Genomic DNA, 19,851 nt, shown 5'->3' with positions numbered 1-19,851 from the left:
TATCTCGTTTTACATAATCGCTCTTATTTGTCGTGACTATCGTTTACTTCATTTTTTTATTTGATTCTGAGTTTTATTTACTTCGTCTTCACTTTCCAAGTATTTAATGAAGAGTCGCCCTTAATTTTGTTTTTTTTTTTTTTTTTTTATTGTCATAATTTTTCCAGCAGTGCTTCGAACATTATTTTTTGTCCACGCAAAATTAAGTGGAGACATTTTTCTTTACAGCAGCTCCAAACATTTAAAATTTGTTCGTGAACATGAACATGTTAACGAAAAAATACCATCGGGTATTAAGCCTAGTACGCTGCTGAAGCGAAAAGAAATTTTCTATACAAAATTTCATTAACGAAATCCTGAAAGGAAAATTTTGTTTTGCTTTTCGTTTTTCAGTACGCAGCTCTAGCAAAAAAGTGGAGAGTTTTCACTCATTTGTCACTTACTTTTTACTGTCATGTGTATTTTTCTTGACTCCAAGAGCAGTGTTGACGGTTTTTTCACTTTTATTTCATTTATTTCTTGTTTTAAAAATTATTTTCTGTTGATTTTTCTTGATTTTAAATTTGAATTTTTTTATTTTAACTTTGACAGAATACTCGATGATATTCCTTCGTTATCATTTTCGTTGTCGACTTTGGAGACTTGAAAATTTTTTTGGCATTAGCAGCGTACTAGGCTTTATAGCAAAGTAAAAATATAAATACAAAAATTAAAAAAAAAAACATCCAAAGATTAGTTTTAAAATTTTCACAAAATGTAGTCAAGGCTTTAAAATAACAAAACAAAAGTAAATAAAACTACGAGGTCTGAATGCGTTCATTTTAATAACAGCAACCATCTCTGGATTCCTCTCAAAAAGTCAAAAGTGACAAGTGACAAGTGATGTTTTGGATTTTCATTTTTTGGTGTTTGTTGTTTTGTTCCTCCTGAAAAAGCTGAAACTAGAAAGTTTTTCAATTAATTTATTTTCATTTATTGATAAACAAAAAACCAAATTTCTGCTTCATTTTCCATCCTAAATATTCCAAAATGGGTAAAGCAGAAGTAGGCACCCCCAAATACCTGGCCAACAAAATGAAAGCCAAGGGATTACAAAAACTCCGTTGGTATTGCCAAATGTGTCAAAAACAATGTCGCGACGAAAACGGATTCAAATGCCACACAACCAGCGAAGCTCATCAGCGACAATTGCTCCTCTTCGCTGATACCCCAGGTAAATTCATTTATAGTTTTTCCAAAGAATTCTCCGATGGCTATATGGAATTATTGCGACGTCGTTTCGGAACAAAACGAGTCGCAGCAAATAAAATCTATCAAGAATACATTGCTGACAAGAATCACATTCACATGAATGCCACTCGTTGGCTAACTTTATCCGACTATGTTAAATGGCTCGGAAGAAGTGGCCAATGTGTTGTGGATGAAACAGAAAAAGGTTGGTTTGTTACTTATATTGATCGTAGTCCGGAAGCTATGGAGGCTCAGAATAAATTAGATAAAAAAGAGAAAATGGAAAAAGACGATCAAGAAAGAATGATGGAATTTATTGAAAAACAAATTGAAAAGGCTAAAAAGTCGGAGAAGAAAGATGAATTAAGTGAAGATGAAAAGTACACAGAGTTTGTGAGATACGAAGACGAACCTGTTGTATTGGGAATTAAGTTGGAAAAGAAATTCAATCCAAAGGGAACTGCCTTGGGTAGATCGTGTTTACTTAAACGACCATCTGGGGAGGAGGATGAAAAGGTTTTTAAAAAACCTAGACCTGTTGATAGAGCGTCTTCATCTTCGTCATCCTCCTCTTCAACTTCAAACACATCTGCTTTGAGTGAAATCATGAGAATGGAGGAAATTAAAAAAGAAAAACAGAATCGAAAAGACTACTGGCTGACGGAAGGAATCATTGTAAAGTTTGTAGACAAATCGTTGGGGGAGAAGTTCTATAAACAAAAAGCTGTCGTCTTGGAGGTGATAGACAAATATCGAGGAAAGATCAAATTCCTGGAAACTGGCGAAAAAGTCAAAGTGGATCAAGTAAGATTATCCCACTTCTGTTATTTATTCATCTCCTTTTTAGGTTTAAGGTTTAGATTTTTTGTTAAGTTTAAAATTAATTAATTTATTTTTTTAAATAAATTTTTTTAATTTTATTTATTTATTAGAATACAAAACAGTATCAAATGCTACTTTAGATTTAGAAATATTTGGTATTATTAGTTTAGTTTAGTTTAATTATTTAGCAGAACTCTGCTATTAAAATTCCAAATTTATAATAATATTAAACTTAAAATCTATGTACATATAGGTATACAATTTTTACATTCTTAAGTATAGTTACATTTGATGAATTCAGTTACATATCTTTTAAAATTTTTTAAGTTTGTTTCATTTTTAGCTTCATAAGGAAGTGAATTGAATAAACGACAATCTTTATACAAAATGCTATTTTGTGTAATATTATCTACATAATGAGGAAGTCTAAAATCTTCTCTATTTCTTAGCTCATAAGGCTGCGATTAGCCTACATATCTCAAATATTTACTTAAATAATTAGGCAGTAAATTGTTTTTAATTTTAAACACAAAACATAAAACATTAACAAAAATTCTTTGCTTTACATTCATCCATTGAAGCATCTCAAGCATTGTTCTCATAGAGGTAAAACGGTAACATTTAAGAATGATTCGCATAGATTTGTTTTGTAACCGTTGTAATTTTAACAATTCTGAATTAGAACAAAGATACAAAATTGACGAACAATACTCGAAGTGAGGTTTTATCATTAGTCATTACATTATAAATATTTATTTTTTTGACTAAATAATCAATATGCATATTAAACTTTAATTTGCTATCTATAACTATACCTAAATATTTAATTATTTGCACTTGTTCTATTTTTTCGTTGTCAATCTCTAGGTGCAAGTCGATGTTATATTTTAAGGCCATACACTTCGATTTCACCACATTGAGTTTTAATTTGTTAGCTTTCAACCATTCGCTGATTCTTTTGAGGTCTTCTTGTAAATGTTTCGTGTAATCTTTGGCGTTTTTTCCCGATATGAAAATAAGTGCATCATCGGCAAAAAGCACAATTTGAGAATAGATAATAACTTCTTTAATGTCGTTGATGTATATGATGAATAGCAGTGCGCCTAAAATCGATCCCTGGGGAACTCCGTAAACTGTTTCGACGCTGTTTGACAAAACTCCATTCACTGATGTTTTTTGTGTTCTGTTGGATAGGTAGGAGTAATATCTATGCTTGGCTTTGTCAAACGAAATTCGTCATTTTTCAAAGACCCATATACACTGAAAGCTATATATTAGACGTGATTTATTGGTAACTCAGTACTTAGCTCAGTAAAATTTTGTACGGGAAACAACAATTTGTTGGTTTACAGAGACATTTTTCTTTTTAACTTATACATTTTTCACCCTTCAACAATAAAAGACTATTAATAATAAATAAAAGAAATCGTTTGTTGTTATTTGTAGCATAAAATGTTTACTCAGTAAAATGCTGAGTAGTGATTACCAATAAAACACGCCTATTGTTCTATTGTTCGTCCAATTTTGGAATAAAATAATTGTATTATCGGGAACCCAACTTCAAAAAAATTATCAGGTAGGTTTGAAAAAATTCAGAAAAACTTTTTGAGATTTTCTTTGAGAGCATTTCAGTTGTCTGGACAAACTCATTTGAATTATTAAAGTAGATGCTTGTTTCTCGGAATGCAAATTCTTGAGTCGCAGCGTAGAATGTATAGTGTTGTGTTCATCCATGATATACTTTTTAGTAATATAGATTGTGAGGATTTAATTTCATTCATATTCATTCATGTTTTGTTAAATTTACCTTATAATACATTATATTATTTTATATTAAATCTAAGCAAAATCTGTGGATTAAATATCGTAGATTTGAATAAATAAATAAATAATACTATAAAATGCAGATTTCCTGAGCGCATAAGAAAAATTTCCAGAACTTTGAAACAGTATAAATGACAAATTGGAAGAATTTCCAATCAATTAAATAATTGAAAACATAGCTGCAGTTGTCGTTTCCTGCTTTTTATTCTAATCACATATTTTTGTAGAGTAAAATTGGTTTAACTTTCTTAAAGTGCGTTTCCCCCCCCCCCCCCCTCCCCCAACGCGCTATTCCATATTGTTATTTGGAGTGGAAAATTCCATAATAATTTTTTTATAAAAAGATCAGATGAGGAATATTTTTGGAGATAGAAGAAGTGCCAGAATGTTGAACGAAAATAGTTTTTTAAATTCTCCAAGATACTGAAAAAAACATCCACCTTCTCGATTTTGAAACAATCATCACTACAAATTAAGTTGGAAAAGTAAGTGAACGAACTTGAATCAGAAGAAAAATGGCAACTTAGTAGTTTAAATTTGCTGCACTCTGACTCATGGGAAAAAATTTCCGGTTCGAAGTTGTTCTAAGAAAAAAGGCTGAAAACTATAATTTGTTTTCAAATTCCAATAAACTTCAGCAATGAGAGCACCACATACACAACCAACAGCATCTGCAAAAGTGGTCATTTTCGACTTGATTGGTAATTTAAATAACAAGGTTATGTATATTAAATATAACATTGAACCAAGCACTGAGCCTTATATGGCACTCCTATATTAAGAAATTTGAAGTCACTTCTAAAATCATTAATTTTTACTCGTAATGATCTATTTTCATTCATAAATCTCCTTATACCAACGTTTTCCAGTTTAGATAATAAAAGTTCAAGGGATCTGCACTGATGATAGTAGAATTGCAAGAAGCACAGGTTGGTGGAAAAGAAGACTGCAAGTAATAGTATTATTATTAGACACCACATCTTCACCAATTTTTATATTAATATCCTTATTGTTAAAAATAGGTTTATTAAGAAGACTGTTTACTAATTTTCATTTATTTCAATTGTAGGCTCACTTAGAAACTGTAATTCCTGCTCTGGACAAACCAGTTCGTGTTGTCAATGGAGCCTATCGTGGCAATGAAGCTATCCTCAAAAAGCTCGACGAAAAGAACTTTTGTGTTACTGTGGAAATATCCCGTGGGCCATTAAAAGGAAGAATCGTTGAGGGTGTTCAATACGAGGATATAAGTAAAATGCAATGAAACGACAAATCCGCAGCGGTTCTTCTTTTTTATGTTTTTAATAATTTTAATAAAACAAATAAAATAAATTAAGTTACTTAAGAAACGAAGAGTTTAAGTTGTGATGGAGAAAAGCAGGTCAAAAACTCTTCAACTATCAGGTACATTGTGTGAAGCTTATGAACATGGTTTGGTAAAACCCAATTTTAGATGTTATTTATCGATCTTCGAAGACGTTTCCAGAATAGTTTCTTTTCATCCAGCTTGGAATTGGGCGTTGATCCAGATGGCCATTTGATGTATGTTTTGACGTCCATTAAATATTGCAGAGTTTTGGGTCGTTTCCGTTTGGGAATGTCTTCAAGAAAGACCAGGATAACATGTTCTTTGCTAGCTTCAAACATTCTGTAAGAAAATTTTGAAATGGTAAGTCAGTTTGATTTTTTTTTTGTTTTGCTTTGTTTTGGAAAGAGGAAGTTATTTACCGATGTTGAGCTAAACGCATTTCAAATTGACACCAATGACTGAGAAGAAAATTAGGCGATATTAGTAGCATTAGACATCTAGATCGATCCATGCAGGTTATGATATTGTCAAGAATTGGAACTCCGACCTAAAACAAAAAAAATGTAAGTGTTAACTTTTGGAAGAACGTAGTATATTCTGCAAAGAAGTTGATTATCAAAATTGGTTTATCAAAATTGGTTGGTTTTATAATTAGCAAAACAACAGAACATAACAAAAATAACAAAAAATAAAATGTACGATTGGGTCGCACGTAATTGGTCGTATTGAAAAAGTTAATTAAAAAACTAAAGCTTTTATTAATTCATAAAAGGATATTTTGAATTCATTTTTGTTAGAAATTTATAAAAAAAGGTATAAAATTTGTTTATTAATTACAAAAAAAAACATATCTTTAAATGTTTTTGACCTCTATACCATAAATATTTTTCTATGTATAATGTATTATGTACATTCATATACAAATTTTCAAAAAAAATTCTAAGAAAAGATTGATAGGTACACCAATAAAAATATTAATCGACACTAACTTGAACACAAAGTTTAAAAAAATTCATTAATTTGATTAAAAAAATTGAATTTGTATGTATTTGTATTTGATTGCATTTTTCAACTTAAATCCTGATAACTTTTTTCCTATCATCTATAACCAAAGGAATGGAAACAAAAAATCTTAAAAAAAATATCCTGATTTTACAAAATGTAGGCGAATCTAATGGAATATCCCATATAAAATTACCTATAAATATCCAAAGATAAGATTGACATGAAAATTTCACGTTAAATCCGGGAGAGGAAGGAAGTCAAATAAAAATCTGAAAAAGTAGTGAAATTGTTTCTCAACATTTTCAAACGGATGGCGGCTATTCAAATGCATGTCCCAGATAAGTACATATGTTCAAAAGTTGATATCTTAAACTATGAAAAAAAAAAAAAATGGATGAACATCTCTAGATGTGCAGTGTGAAAAATATTTATTAAAGGCATTGTTTACGGGCGGGCACCTTTAATCCAACATAAAATACAATTTTTATGAATTAGAATGATTTGTAAGAATGATTAAAAACATTTTTTTTCAAACACTGCCTTAGTTAGAAAAGAATGTTAAAAGCAGCCTGTTTTTACTACAGCCTAAATGAGGTAATTTCGCAAAATAGGTCAGTAATTTGCCAAATTTTCTCATTTAAGCTATAAGGTTCGTAAATAGAAAAAAAAAAAGAGAATGTAAACAAAATGTGTTTTTGTTTTGATTATTATTCAATAAAACAATAAAATTAATATGAAAGTTTATTTAAGTTCATATAAGTTCAGAGCAAACAATAGAATCATAAATAGAACAATTAATTTGGCTGACTCAAAATCTAAAATTTCTTAAAATAAATATTACTCAGCTGAGTGATGGCAGTAATAAGCAAATGTAAACTAAAGTGCTAACCAAACTCATTGCACTCTTTTTTTACGCAAATTAAAAAAAAAAACTACTTGCGTTTAGACCAAGTTTATGTACCATAACCAAACCTCTGAAGTTTTTACTATTCGACCACTTCTAGTTCTAAATTGTTTTGGACTACAGGTCAAAACAAACCAACAAAATTGAGTTTGTACATAAATTTATTGATTATCTTGATTATCTTGGAAGCAATGTATGATTTTTACGAGAGGAAATCTAGTGCGTGTTGTTTTACTAGATATGATAGCTTCTTAATCAGTATTTAGGTTTAAGGTTTGGGGTCGAATCGTTTGTTTTCTTTTATCTTTTTTTTTTGCTTTAATGTTTGATTGAGAGGAATTGGAAAACCCCTAAAAGTAATTTCATTAATAAATTCTTAATAATAACTTTTTTGTTTTCAAACAAAACAAACTTGCAAAAGCACCTTTCAACCACACACATAAAAGTTTTTTTTTGTGTGGTTACTCAGCATTTTTTAATCGTAATTATTTTAATCATGAATAACGAATCGAATTCAAAACCAATTAATTAATTAATTAAATTAATAGCTCTATGAAAGAGTCTGTAAAAACTTCCTTTTATCTGTAAAAACACTTTTTAGGAAAGTAAATACTTTTGAATATCTTTGTGCTTTGGTATTTTTCTTGGAAATAGATTCTTTTTTGCATTTTTTTTATGGTTAATTTTCAAAATAAGTAAATGTTCCCAACTGTGAAAATCTGCACTCCTAGAGGGGCAGCTTACGATACTCTTGGGGAAATTTTGGACATGCATTAAAAAATAAATTGCACGACTGGGGTCGCACGTACTTGCTCTTATGCTTAAAGTAACTATAATGTTAAAGCTTTTTATTCAAGAAATTTAAAATTTGATATTTTGAAGAAATTTCATAAGTATAAAAAAATTAAATCTGTTTTTATAATTAATTAAACTCCATTTTAAATTATCTTAAAAAAAAAACAAATATTCCATTTTATTTCTTGTATAAAAAGGTATTTTTAGAAAAAAAATTTCGAAAATTGTAGGAGCCGTTTTTTAAAAAAATAATTTTTTATGTATAAAAATTTTTTAACATTTTTCAAAAAAAAAGTTGGCATGCCATTTTGAAGAAATAATTAATTTACACATAAAAACTAAATTTTAAAATTTTTCATTGATCCGTTTTCAAAAAATTGATTTTTCAAAAAAAAATTTTGAAATATATTTTAAAAATCCAAAAATGGGTTTTTTGAAAATTTTCTAAATTATTAATATTATCTTTACTTACACACGTTTGTATAAAAATTTTCATTTAAATCGGGTTAATGTTGTACGAGATATTCAGAAACGAAAAAAACCGATCTATGACAGGTACCATTAATAACTGTACAAAAAATATTTTTTTTATTTTAAAAGTTGGCTCTTATGTGTAGTACTACACACAAAAATTTAAATCAAAATCGTTAGAGCCGTTTTTGAAAAAAATTATCTTTTCTATTTCCGTTATATGGCAAGTACCGTTAGTTTTGGTCATAAAAAAAAAATTTCAATTTCCCCTCTAGGGAATCACCAAAAACTGCTAACTACCAAGTTTGAAGAAAATCACTTCACTCGTTTAGGCTGCAGCTCCAGATAGAGACAGACACACAGACAGACAGACAGAATTGCCGGACCCACTTTTTTGGCATTCTCCATCATCTTAATGTCATGTAAAATTGTTATCTCGAGTTCGATTTTTTTTACGAATCCTAAACTTGCCCTATAGTACCTATATCGCAAGTAAAAACGCACTATATTGAGTTGAATATTTTACCCTATGGTAAATATTTCGCAAGTTAAAATGATAAAGATGAAATTAAAAAGAAAAAAAAAGTTAATACTTTAACCTACCAAGTCTTATTTAAATAAGCAAATATTTTTTCAATCTTACCTCAAAATCCCTTTCATGCATGCAAATTGATAAATCTCCAGCTATCTCGATATTAGGCATCAATTCCTCCAGCACCCATTGCCTATCGTTCTGGCAGTAGCTTATAAATATATCATACATGAGATTCGATTCAGATTCTGACAAATTATTAAAGCTATCCGATTTATCCTTTGCAGCTACCGACAACAAAGCAGCCGACTTCAAAGAAGACCAATAATAATGAATATGCCAACGCTTAACATAACCCACAACGACAGCAATTCCAAGAAATACAACAACACACGATACACCAACAACATAATTTGTCACATTTCGAACACTCTGAATGATAACATCCTCAAAAGACCTCGACTGGCAGTTTAAATCGAAAAAAGTCATTTTCTCTGTCTCATTGAAACACCAGTAATGAATGTCTTCATAGTCAAGCAATTGAAATTTCATCGAAGATCCATTGATTTTGTCATAGAGAATTATTTGACTTGGATTTGGGCAAGGATTCGAGCTAAGATCCTTGAAATATTTCGAAACAACTCGAAAATTAAATAGTTTATGATTGGTCAATTGTTGTTGAAGGTTCTTATAACTTCTCCTGACCATTGGAGCATATTTGTCAATTGTTGCCGAGAAACCTCCTGAAGCATTTACAAAATTCATACCCAAGTCAATGGGAAATTGCAAATGCTTGATATTTTCTTCGATAGCATCGTGATTTTCTTCAAAAACTTGACTAAGACAATCGGCTTTATTGTTATTTGCAATAGCTATATCGACAAAGTCTCTTAGGACGCAATCACAAACGAAATCATTATCACCAATTCCAAGATATCGCAAGCCTTGAAAGTCTTTCATCATTTCCGATGTTAGAATATTTATATTGTTGCTTCGAAGGTTCAGGACAGTAAGTTTGGTATTATTTGGGAATATTTGATTATACCAGTTTCCAACATGATTACAACTCAAATCGAGAATTTGAATATTTTTGTAAGTTGCAAATATCTCCAAACCGGAATTTCCGATATTGTTTCTAGACAAGCTTACAATTTCAAGATGTTTGAGCTTTTTCATAAAATGGATATTATTTATATTTCCTTGTTCGTATAGAAAGACTCTCAATGATTTTGATATCGCTGCGAAGGAGTCATCGTCCAAAGAGTAAGCTGCATAAGAGTTGCCAGACATGTCAAGGCCTCGAAGCTTAGTGTTTCTAAATATGGTTGATGATACCTTATGAAGTGATGTATAACAGAGACTTATATATTGTATACTCGCAGGCAAGTTGTAAAAAGTTGATACAGTGGCTTTTGTAAGTTTCGTAAAAGATAGGTCCAAGTAAACTAACTTGGAAAGATTCGCTAGAGCATATTGTTCAATGCGGACTCCAACGAGAAGATTTACAACTTGTTCAACTGATGGAATTGGAATCTTAAAGTCAAAATCCAATGCATTTTGATTTGAGAAATCCAAGTAACGAAGTTTGCGAACAAAATCAAAGGCTTGATTTGATACTCGTAAAATTTTGTTGTGTGAGATATAAAGAGATGTTAGATTGGTTAAGTTTTTGAATATGGCCGATGTGATGAATTCTATTTTGCAGTTACTGATGTCTAATTCTTTGAGAGAAGACAACTCGGGAAATGTAGCCCAGGCAATGCTTAAGTCTGAAAAGATGTGAATATAGATTGGTTAGGTTCTTAAATTGTACCGTTATAAGTTTACCATTTTTTTTAGATTCACCACCGGGTATGTAAGCTCTAAAATTATTACCCTTCAACATAAGGTATTGTAATTTTTTCCTCATTCTTTTGAGAGTTTTATAGGGTGCCTTTTCCAAGTCATTAAATGCAGCAGAAAAGGCAATAACGTTGTCGAGCATGTTATCACATTCTTTGGTCACTTCACGGGCAAGTGATTCGTCAGTGTTGCGCCTTTTATGTGATTTGTCCACGAACAGTGTCGTTAGTCCTTGAATAGAAAATAAAAAGGTATAAAAGAATGTTTTAAAAATTTAACAAAATTAATGGTATGGAGACAAACCTAAAAGAAACGAAATAACAACAGCATTTTTGGAGGGGCTTTTAAAAATGATAGTCTATTCATTGGCACTGATAGATAGGTTTAAAACCTACAATTGGGTGAAGCAAAACAAAAGTAGTATGTAGTGTACCAGCCTTTGGAATCGCTTAGAACTCAATTCTCAAGTGTGACGGACAAAGTTTTGCAACTTAAATGAAAATTACTAGACTAAGCAGTAAGCACCACAAATAAATGGAATAAAGGAAATAAATAAACAACTAAGTTATGAAAGTATTAGCCTTTGTAATAAAAAAAATACTGTTTTAATCTTAATGCACACTTTTAAAAAGTCTCTTCCAAAAGCGTATTAAAAAAAAATTGAGGTCCCAAGAGAGTGTGCTAAAAAAAGTAAATTTTAAGAGGTTTTTCAAAAATAATTATGTTGTAATCTGCTTTTTTCTTTTATTTGGCAATCCTTACATATTTGTGCATCGTACGAAGAATTTTGTCGGGCACTGTATGAGCTTCAGTGGTCTCATTTCCAGTGGTTTTTATGAGTAAAACATCGAATATTAATCTAAAAAATGTGATGGACTTCAAATTTTGTATATGCCTTAAAAAAAAGAATACAAAAAATTGCCTTATAGGCGAGTTATTTAAGAAAAACAAAATTGTAGTTAGGTCGCATCCAACTAAATGGATCAATTTAAAACTTGGTATGTATTATGTAATGTTTTTTGGAAATTCTCCAGAGGGGTTTTTAGTAATATTTTTTTAGGACAAAAAATAAATAAAGTTATCTCCCATATACCTATTTTGGAAAAGTTTATTTCTTTTTCAAAAACAGCTCAAGAAATTAAGATAAAGAAATTAAATTCTTAGTTTGTAGACAATATCTATTTATTTTTGTTTAGTAGGTATCTGCGATATAACTTTTTTTCTAAGTTACATTTTTTTCAAACAACAAATTTTATTATTTGTATAACTTAAATTATATGTACATAAACAAGAAATAAAAATTTGAAAAGAAATTACACTGGTCTGCAAAATTTAACTTTTTTTCTCCTTCAAATAATTTTTTGATATTATGAAAGATTAGACTTTCCTGAATCTAAATCTGGTTTCAGAAAAATTCTATCAGGTACCATTTTTGTAAAAATGATTTTTGAAAAATGTGGTAGTTTCTAAAAAATCAACCTTTTAGATTTATTTGAACTCGTGCAAAATTAAAACTATTTGAAGCATTGAGCTCAAATTTGGAGGACTTATTCCTCGTAATATGGCCTATCGATTGACACGAAAGATGTCCTTTTACATTAATGTTTACTCATATTTTAAAATACTGATTTATAAAAAAAAAGCAGAAATATCGAAATCATTTACTTTTTAGTAAATCCAACATGAACAAAAACACCTTAATTAAGGAAAATGTAAAATATCAACGCCCATTATATTTAAAAAGTCAAATATGTAAAGAAAACCATAATAAAATACATTAAACAAAATTTTTACGTGTTTTGTAATTTTATATACTATTTATCTATTTAGAAATATCTAATTTGTAATAAACCATTCGATAAACTGCCTTGTAAAGCTTCAGATTTGTTTCTCCTAGAAACAAAAGTATACTTTTCTTATAGTTTTTGATGTGCTGAGTTAGAATCCGAAGTCAAAAAAATTCTATCACGTGAGGATTTTAAGATATTCGCATTAAAGTATCACAAAATCAAGTTTTTTCTTAGAAAATCTCAATAAAAACTACTATATCTCACAAACCAGAGCTGACCGAAATTTTTTGAGTTCGGATTCAAAATCAGCACACTAAAGTCCATTAGAAAAGTATATTTTTGTTCTAGGGAGAAAGTTATATTAATTTTTAGAGATCAGTTTTTTTAATGATAAGATATGCCAAACCTTAGTAGTACTTAAATTAAGATATCTCGGAGAATATATATTGAGAAGATTGAAACTGAATTTGAAAGAAAAAAATAAGTTCTTTCATAAACCGTAACAATTTTAATTGAAAAATATTACATTACGCCAAAATATTTCTTCGAAAACAGCAAAAAAATGGGTTTTTGAGATTTTCTAACGGGAATATCTTAAAAACGTGACGTGCTAGATCAATTCTGACTTCGGATTCGGAATCAGCATACAAAAATCCTTTAGAAAAGTATAGTTTTATTTAAAGGAGGATTTCCTTGCAGACCAGTGTTATTTGCATTTTTGAAAGTAAAATTTAGTTTTTATTTTTTTTTTTAATTTCAGTTTTAAGTGTTGATCAATATTTACTAATACAAATTACAAATTTTATTTAAAATTTTTCCATTTCCAAAAATCATTAAAAAAAAAGTTTTTTTGAAAAAGTATTTTAAAATGTTTGTTCTAAAAATGCATCTTAACAATAATTAAGATATCGTTTTTTTCCTTCGAAAACGAATTTTATGTTTTTTTTCGCTTTTTTCATATGTATGTTTAGCAAATTTGCATATGTGCATAATAATTTTAAAAATTTAAACGTTATGAATTAATTCAATCCTAAGTGGGCTTTACGTCTGGTTTATAATTTTTTTCTATTTTGAATTTGTTTTCAAAAATAAGGTCACGAAGATAGGAATTATTGTTATGAATTAATATTTATAGCGACATCAGAGCCAACAAAACAATTTCGTTTTTTTTTTCCATGATATGGACGGTTTTTATTGACTGGCTTAACATTGTTTTAAAAAATCTAAAATACATTTTCGTGTACTTCTTATAATACTGAAGATAATTTCCAATTTTGAAAATTTTCTATCCACTTTTAGATATTACCGATTTTTTTTTTTTAAATTGATTTTTCCGAAAATAGAAATCCAATTTTTTTGTAAAGCAATTTTAAAAATTAATTTTACTATTAAGGCTTAGTGAAACAATTCTGTATACACATTTTTTGTTGACATTTGTTAAGTCATTTACCAACATCAAAAAAGCTGGCTATCATTAATAGCGGGTCAAAAAATATTTTTTTATTTGAAATTTCATAAGAACCGTTAGGTCCTACAAAAATTTCCATTTTCGCTCTAGACTCTAGAGAATCACCCAAAACTCCTTCCTGATAAGTTTGAAGCAAATCGCTTTAGAGGTTTTGGTTATATGTAGGTTGAAATAACATACAGACAGATTTTGCATTCTCTATTATGCCATATATCTGATTATATCGATTTGATTTTTTCGATTCCTAAACTTGTTCTTTTATTGTAACTCAATAGCAAGTAAAAATGAGTACTGCGATTTAACTTCAAATAAAAATAAAATACTTAGGTAAGGTACAAGTTCAACTTCTTTTTCCGACAGAATTTCTTATGACTGCTGATAGTCATAACCATAAGAAATTCCGTCGGTAAAACAAGTTGAACTTGTACCTCACTTTAGTATTTTTGGCACCACGTCTCTTCGTATCGCAATACCGCAACTGATAACCAAATGTTAATAATTTTTTTTTGATAAAGAACCAAAAACTATGGCCATTTAATTTATATTTGATAACCAAATCAACCAAAACCATCAACAAAAATAATTCTCCTATCAAATCATTTTTAATATTAACATGTTACTCATTTTTTTTATCGAAAAAAAAAAAATATGTGATTATTATTTAAATTTCTTTGTATTAACCTGCCCAATCCCGCGATGTTTCTGAAATCCTTAAACTGCCATTTGGATGTGCCCAAGTTTGCATATATTCCTTTAATCCTGACATCATACAAATTCCAGGATCATCCGTTAAATACTTCAAAACATATTCATTAACAATATCTTTTGTCAAACTTTCCTCAAATTCAGTCAAATCGTTATCATTTCCTAAACCATTGTTATTTTCAATTTCTTCATCACTTGTTTCATTATAATGATTTCTTTTATTTTTATTTCTTTCAATATCCGAAATAATCATTCCTTTCACATTCACTGCAGCTAAATGCACTATTTTCTTAAAAGTTACCGTAAAATCATCTAAAAACTCTAATTTATCATCATCGAATCCTTTATTTCGATCGATAATCGGCGATGCACCGATTTGTGTGCAATTATTTGAATAAAACAATAGAACAAACACTAGGATCGTGTGTCGCAGATACATTTTTGAATTTTTCAAAGTTAACGAAATAATTCCCGACATATGCCGAATCGAATCGAAATTTGCACTAAACTAAACTAAAGTCAAGGTAAATGGTCAATTTTTACCCAGAGGCAGAAAATCATTATCGATTTTATATTTATTGGTATATTGGCAAAACATTGATTGGATAAGGTTATCGAAAACTCCCTCCATACCAACGGCACAGTGTTTATGTTTTTATTTAGGTAACACTTTCCGTAGAATAATTGAGCTTATCTTTAGACGATTATAGAAGGATGATATGGATAGATTAGAATGTTTTAGTTGGATACGCAGAAATAAAAACAGTATTTTTATTCGAATGCATTCGTTTTAATTCTAAAATGCAAGGTCAAGAGTAGCCTTTCTTTAGACTATAAATATAATATGCTTTTTGAAAGTGATATAAAAAAGGTTGATACAGATAGTCTTCTTGTTACCGATTGATCATTTATTTCAAAAACCAACAATTTAAACGATCGAAACCTTTTGTAACTGTTCAAAAATTTAAATAAAATATTGTTCCCTCGACACAGTTCTATAAATAATATTATTTTATTAATCCTTTTATTATACACGCTGAGCTTGATAAGAAAAAACTAAGATAACATTTTACTATTGTTGATACTCCTGGTTGTAATAAAACATGATTTAGAACCATAATTATTATAGATTTGGTGAATATTTTTTTTAATAAAGTTTTTTTTTTTTATTAAATTCTTATTAAATATTTTTTATTTTATTATAACTTTTTGGACTACGTACCTTCTTAAATATTATTGTTCAAAGGTTATTATCAACAAAATAACAAACAACAATATCTGCAAGTATGCATATAGATAATTTTTTGAATAATTACGAATTTATAAATCATAAATGTTAAATTTTTTTGTAAATGGGGCATAAATCCCACATAATTTTGCGAATTTGAGGACAGAAACTTTTAAAATTCTAGTTTAAGAGAGTTTCGTAAAATAAAGCCAAAAAATTGCATGGGAAATCCGCTGCGATCAATTTTTTATTAAAACGCGTTATTTTTGTCAATTCTTGAGATTCGTTAAAATTATTTGTTCGTATTTTCAAATGAAAGTGTAATTAATTAATACAAAAAATATTTACCATCTTTTACGATTTTTGTAATTTGTATTACCCATTAAGATATTTCAAAATAAAAAAGTTACACATACGCCACAGTGATCCGCAGTTAAGACACAAACAAAATAGTTAAAACAAATTTATAGCTGACTAAACAATTTACACCAATTGTTGACCAATAAATAAATGTCAAAATTTTGCATATTGGATGCTAAGATTTCGAAGCCATTAAATATCGCAAGCGAAAATGGGTAAAGTATTTTTAACCCACTAACCCATACAGAAAACAAATCATAAAACAAAATGGCGGATGTTGGCGGAATTTTGAATTTTCTTACCTGATAGGAGAAAATGCTGCGAAAATTATGTAGTACTAAGTTTTTAGATACCAAAGGCTACTATATTACTTTTTTGTTACTTTTTCTTTTTTAGCTGTCGTGAAAAAACACTTTGAACTCTCACCTTAAATGATCAAAATTAAAAAAAGAAACTTGCTTAATTGAAGTAGAGTAAACATAAACACCTCTACATAAAGGCAAAAAAATTTTCAAAATAAAATCAAAAACACTGGAAATCCACCTTATAAAAATACACCCTTAAACAAAATCGCACAAAAAAAAATCGATCCGGAAAGCATTACCTTTTCACTTAGAATAAAAGAAACGGAAATATGGTTGTCAAAAGATGCAGTGCCTATTTATCTATGAAATAACGGTAAAACTTTCATGTTACGCTTCATTTTTTATTTTAGACTTTTAATACCATATAGTAGCTACGTCCCTGGGAACAACATATGACTACGAAAACAACTAGAAACCATAGCGCCGTGTTTTTTTTTCTCTGCTTGGCGATTTTGAATTTTTAATTATAAAATAAACAATTTTTAGAATTCCATAGAAATCATCTAATCATCAATCCAAATTCGAACAAAATACTTGTACTCGGGGAAAATCCCCTTGGAACATTTTGGGCATTTTTTGTTTGCTTAAAACATTCCACTTACCATCTAAAGAACCTATTTTCAGTGGTTTTAGCCTTATATGAAACCTCAAAAAGTTCCCAAAACCATGGGCTCTAAATCTACCTTAGTAGATTACGAAAAGTGTTTTTTCAGTGTCGTGCACCAACTCAAAAACTGATGAAGCTATCAACTTGGAATTTAGTACAAATTACTCGTTAACTCATTGGCTCAAAATATATTTTTTTTCCGAATTTCAATAAATGCTTTCAATTTTCCATGAAAATTATTGAAAAAACAGTCGTCCAAAGGGATTTCTCCTCTAAAAGTTGTAAGGCCGTATTCTGCTATTCGATTCACGTGAAAAAAGCGTTTAAATGGGGGTTATTTTTTTTTTCTTTAAAATTTCTAAAACAGACGGAAACAACGTTTTGCTTTCGAAATTAAGCGTTTTTTCAAAGCAATGTTGACGTGATAAAGAAGGGAAATCTTTCGATTCACGTGAATCGAATAGCAGAATACGGATGGTAATCTTCATCTCCTTATATTGGTTTGATTTAAAGCTTGTTTTGACCCAATAGGTGCCCAATAGACCAGGTAAAAAATTGTTGTTTTTTTTTTTTATTAATAAATCCTTGTCAAGAATTTTACTATCACGTCAATCGCATGTGACAACTGTTTGGATTAACAACCGGATAAGACTTATCTTCTTTGCACTTACTTACTTTCAAATCCACTATCTTCAAAGCTTTATTATATTGACATGACAAAAAGCAATGGTTATCAATAAATTAACATTTTGACGTTATTATGTTTCTATAATAACACTCGTCGGCAAAAAAAAAAACAAAAAAAAGTCGGGAGCAAGAACTCTGCAAGGTGATTTTAATAAACTTGAGTGTGCTGAGTTCAAAACAGTTTAAAGGTTTTCTCCATCACGTCTAGTTTTTGAGCTCTGCTCATCACAATTTTAGCTATAAAGTCCCAAAAACTAATTTTAAATAAAATGTTTTTTGACATTTGATCTAAAAATATTATTTTTCCGTAATATTTTGCTATTTTTTCAACCGAATCAGGAGTCGAAAACTGAAATTTACTTCAAATCTGCTTCAAAAACCATCAGTTACCTTAACCACCAAGATTTTGAGATATCATACCTTTCTACACCAAATATCTTTTAGAAAAAAAATAATTTTGAAAATAAAAATAAACGTATTTAAGATGATAAAATATGGCTTTTGAATATTGCATATTATGTAGTTTTGCGAAAAAAAATTTAACGGTGATGAAATTCAACTCCAAAAGTACCACAAAAACGCGTTTTTGACCTGTTAATATTTAAATATTTCGAAAACTTGACGTGCCAGTGAAATTTTGACTTCAGATTCGGAATCAGCACACAAAAGTCCTTTAGAAAAGTATGATTTGGTTCAAGCTCCAATTTCGTTGCCGACCAGTTTAATTTGTACTTGCTCTATGGGGCATAATATATGTATTGTCATGCTTCAAATTTTTTTTAGAGATTTTAATCAAAATTTGCATTTGGAAGGTGGTGAAATCGGTAAATTTCTTTTGATATCTTTTCTATAAAAGCTTAAATTTGATGATATAGTACGAATATGAGCTATTACGTGCGACACAGTTGTGAATTTTGTTTTTGATGTTATCTACTAGCCCGATTCGCACCCTTGTATTCGTTGGTTTGGTGGCAGGTAGCAAGTCACAAGCTCTTGTGAAGTTTGTTTGGGGTTTATACCATCTTTTAAAATGGTCACAAGTTGAGACTGTTAGGGTATAGATTACAAAAAGTCACAATATCAATCTTGTGACTTGTGAGTTTTAAGTTTGTTTGTTTTTTTTTTTAAGAATTACAGGTAGGTACATTTATATGCAATTTAAATAAGGTATAAAGAATCAAAACCAAGGCTTCCTAGTTTGAAATTATATATTCAAAAGCTTAAGGAGCATTATTTAAGTGTCACGCCCGAAACATTAAAAATTTAAAAGCCTCAAATTATTAATTTTATTATATATTCATATTGAATAACATGTTTAAAATTCATAAGACTAAGACAAAATTTAAACCACAGTAATTCTCCACACTAGAAGGTATAGTTTCTGAAAAAACCTTTGTAAAACCTGCAACACATTGAATTTGGTTGCTAAAAACGCTGTCGCAAAAAGTTACTATACAATCCAAAAATCTGCCATCGATCATCTCGCAAATTCTTTTTCAAATGTTTATTTATTTTTTCGTCTGTGATAAACAAAAAAGTTCCATGATCTTTACCATGTGCCTGCCACCTACTTAACTCAACCCAAATATTATCCCAATTTCAAACATTCTATTTTTGGAAAATTAAAATTCAAAATCATCAGGTAATGTTTTTGTTTCCGCCATAATTTATGTTGTCGTCGTATGTCCGTGTGTCTTGTTGGGTTTGAGATAGAACACACTGCGCGACGCATAATCACAATAATGTTTGCAATCTTCTATAGAGAGGTAGGTTCCTGCTGTCACCATCGAACGTTTTACGTATAGTCGACTGGTAGTCTATTTTTAACATGCGATGGTTCTTTTCGAAACATCAAATCTTGGGGATTCGAATCACCGCACCGTCACACCAAAACACGCAAATCAGTA

The 19,851-nt window shown here is 29.5% G+C and overlaps 2 protein-coding genes across 2 annotated transcripts; one reads left to right on the top strand and one right to left on the bottom strand.

Moving 5' to 3' along the window:
- Positions 1 to 879: 879 nt before the first annotated feature.
- Positions 880 to 5,225, top strand: LOC129919653 (DNA/RNA-binding protein KIN17). Its single transcript, XM_056000612.1, has 2 exons — positions 880 to 2,034; positions 4,946 to 5,225. The coding sequence occupies exons 1-2, from the start codon at positions 1,030 to 1,032 to the stop codon at positions 5,138 to 5,140; spliced, it is 1,200 nt and encodes a 399-aa protein (XP_055856587.1). The 5' UTR covers positions 880 to 1,029; the 3' UTR covers positions 5,141 to 5,225.
- On the bottom strand, positions 5,206 to 15,224 carry LOC129919650 (toll-like receptor 13). The gene is made up of 5 exons (XM_056000607.1): positions 14,674 to 15,224; positions 10,720 to 10,965; positions 9,004 to 10,661; positions 5,605 to 5,732; positions 5,206 to 5,524 (listed from the first exon to the last, which is right to left on the bottom strand). Exons 1-5 carry the CDS (start codon positions 15,173 to 15,175, stop codon positions 5,326 to 5,328), a joined length of 2,733 nt encoding a protein of 910 aa, XP_055856582.1. The 5' UTR covers positions 15,176 to 15,224; the 3' UTR covers positions 5,206 to 5,325.
- Between the last annotated feature and the right edge of the window lie 4,627 nt (positions 15,225 to 19,851).

The sequence above is a fragment of the Episyrphus balteatus genome, chromosome 4 (assembly GCF_945859705.1).
Source record: "Episyrphus balteatus chromosome 4, idEpiBalt1.1, whole genome shotgun sequence".
Classification (NCBI taxonomy): Eukaryota; Metazoa; Arthropoda; class Insecta; order Diptera; family Syrphidae; genus Episyrphus; species Episyrphus balteatus.
This window is presented reverse-complemented; position numbering and strand designations above follow the sequence as displayed.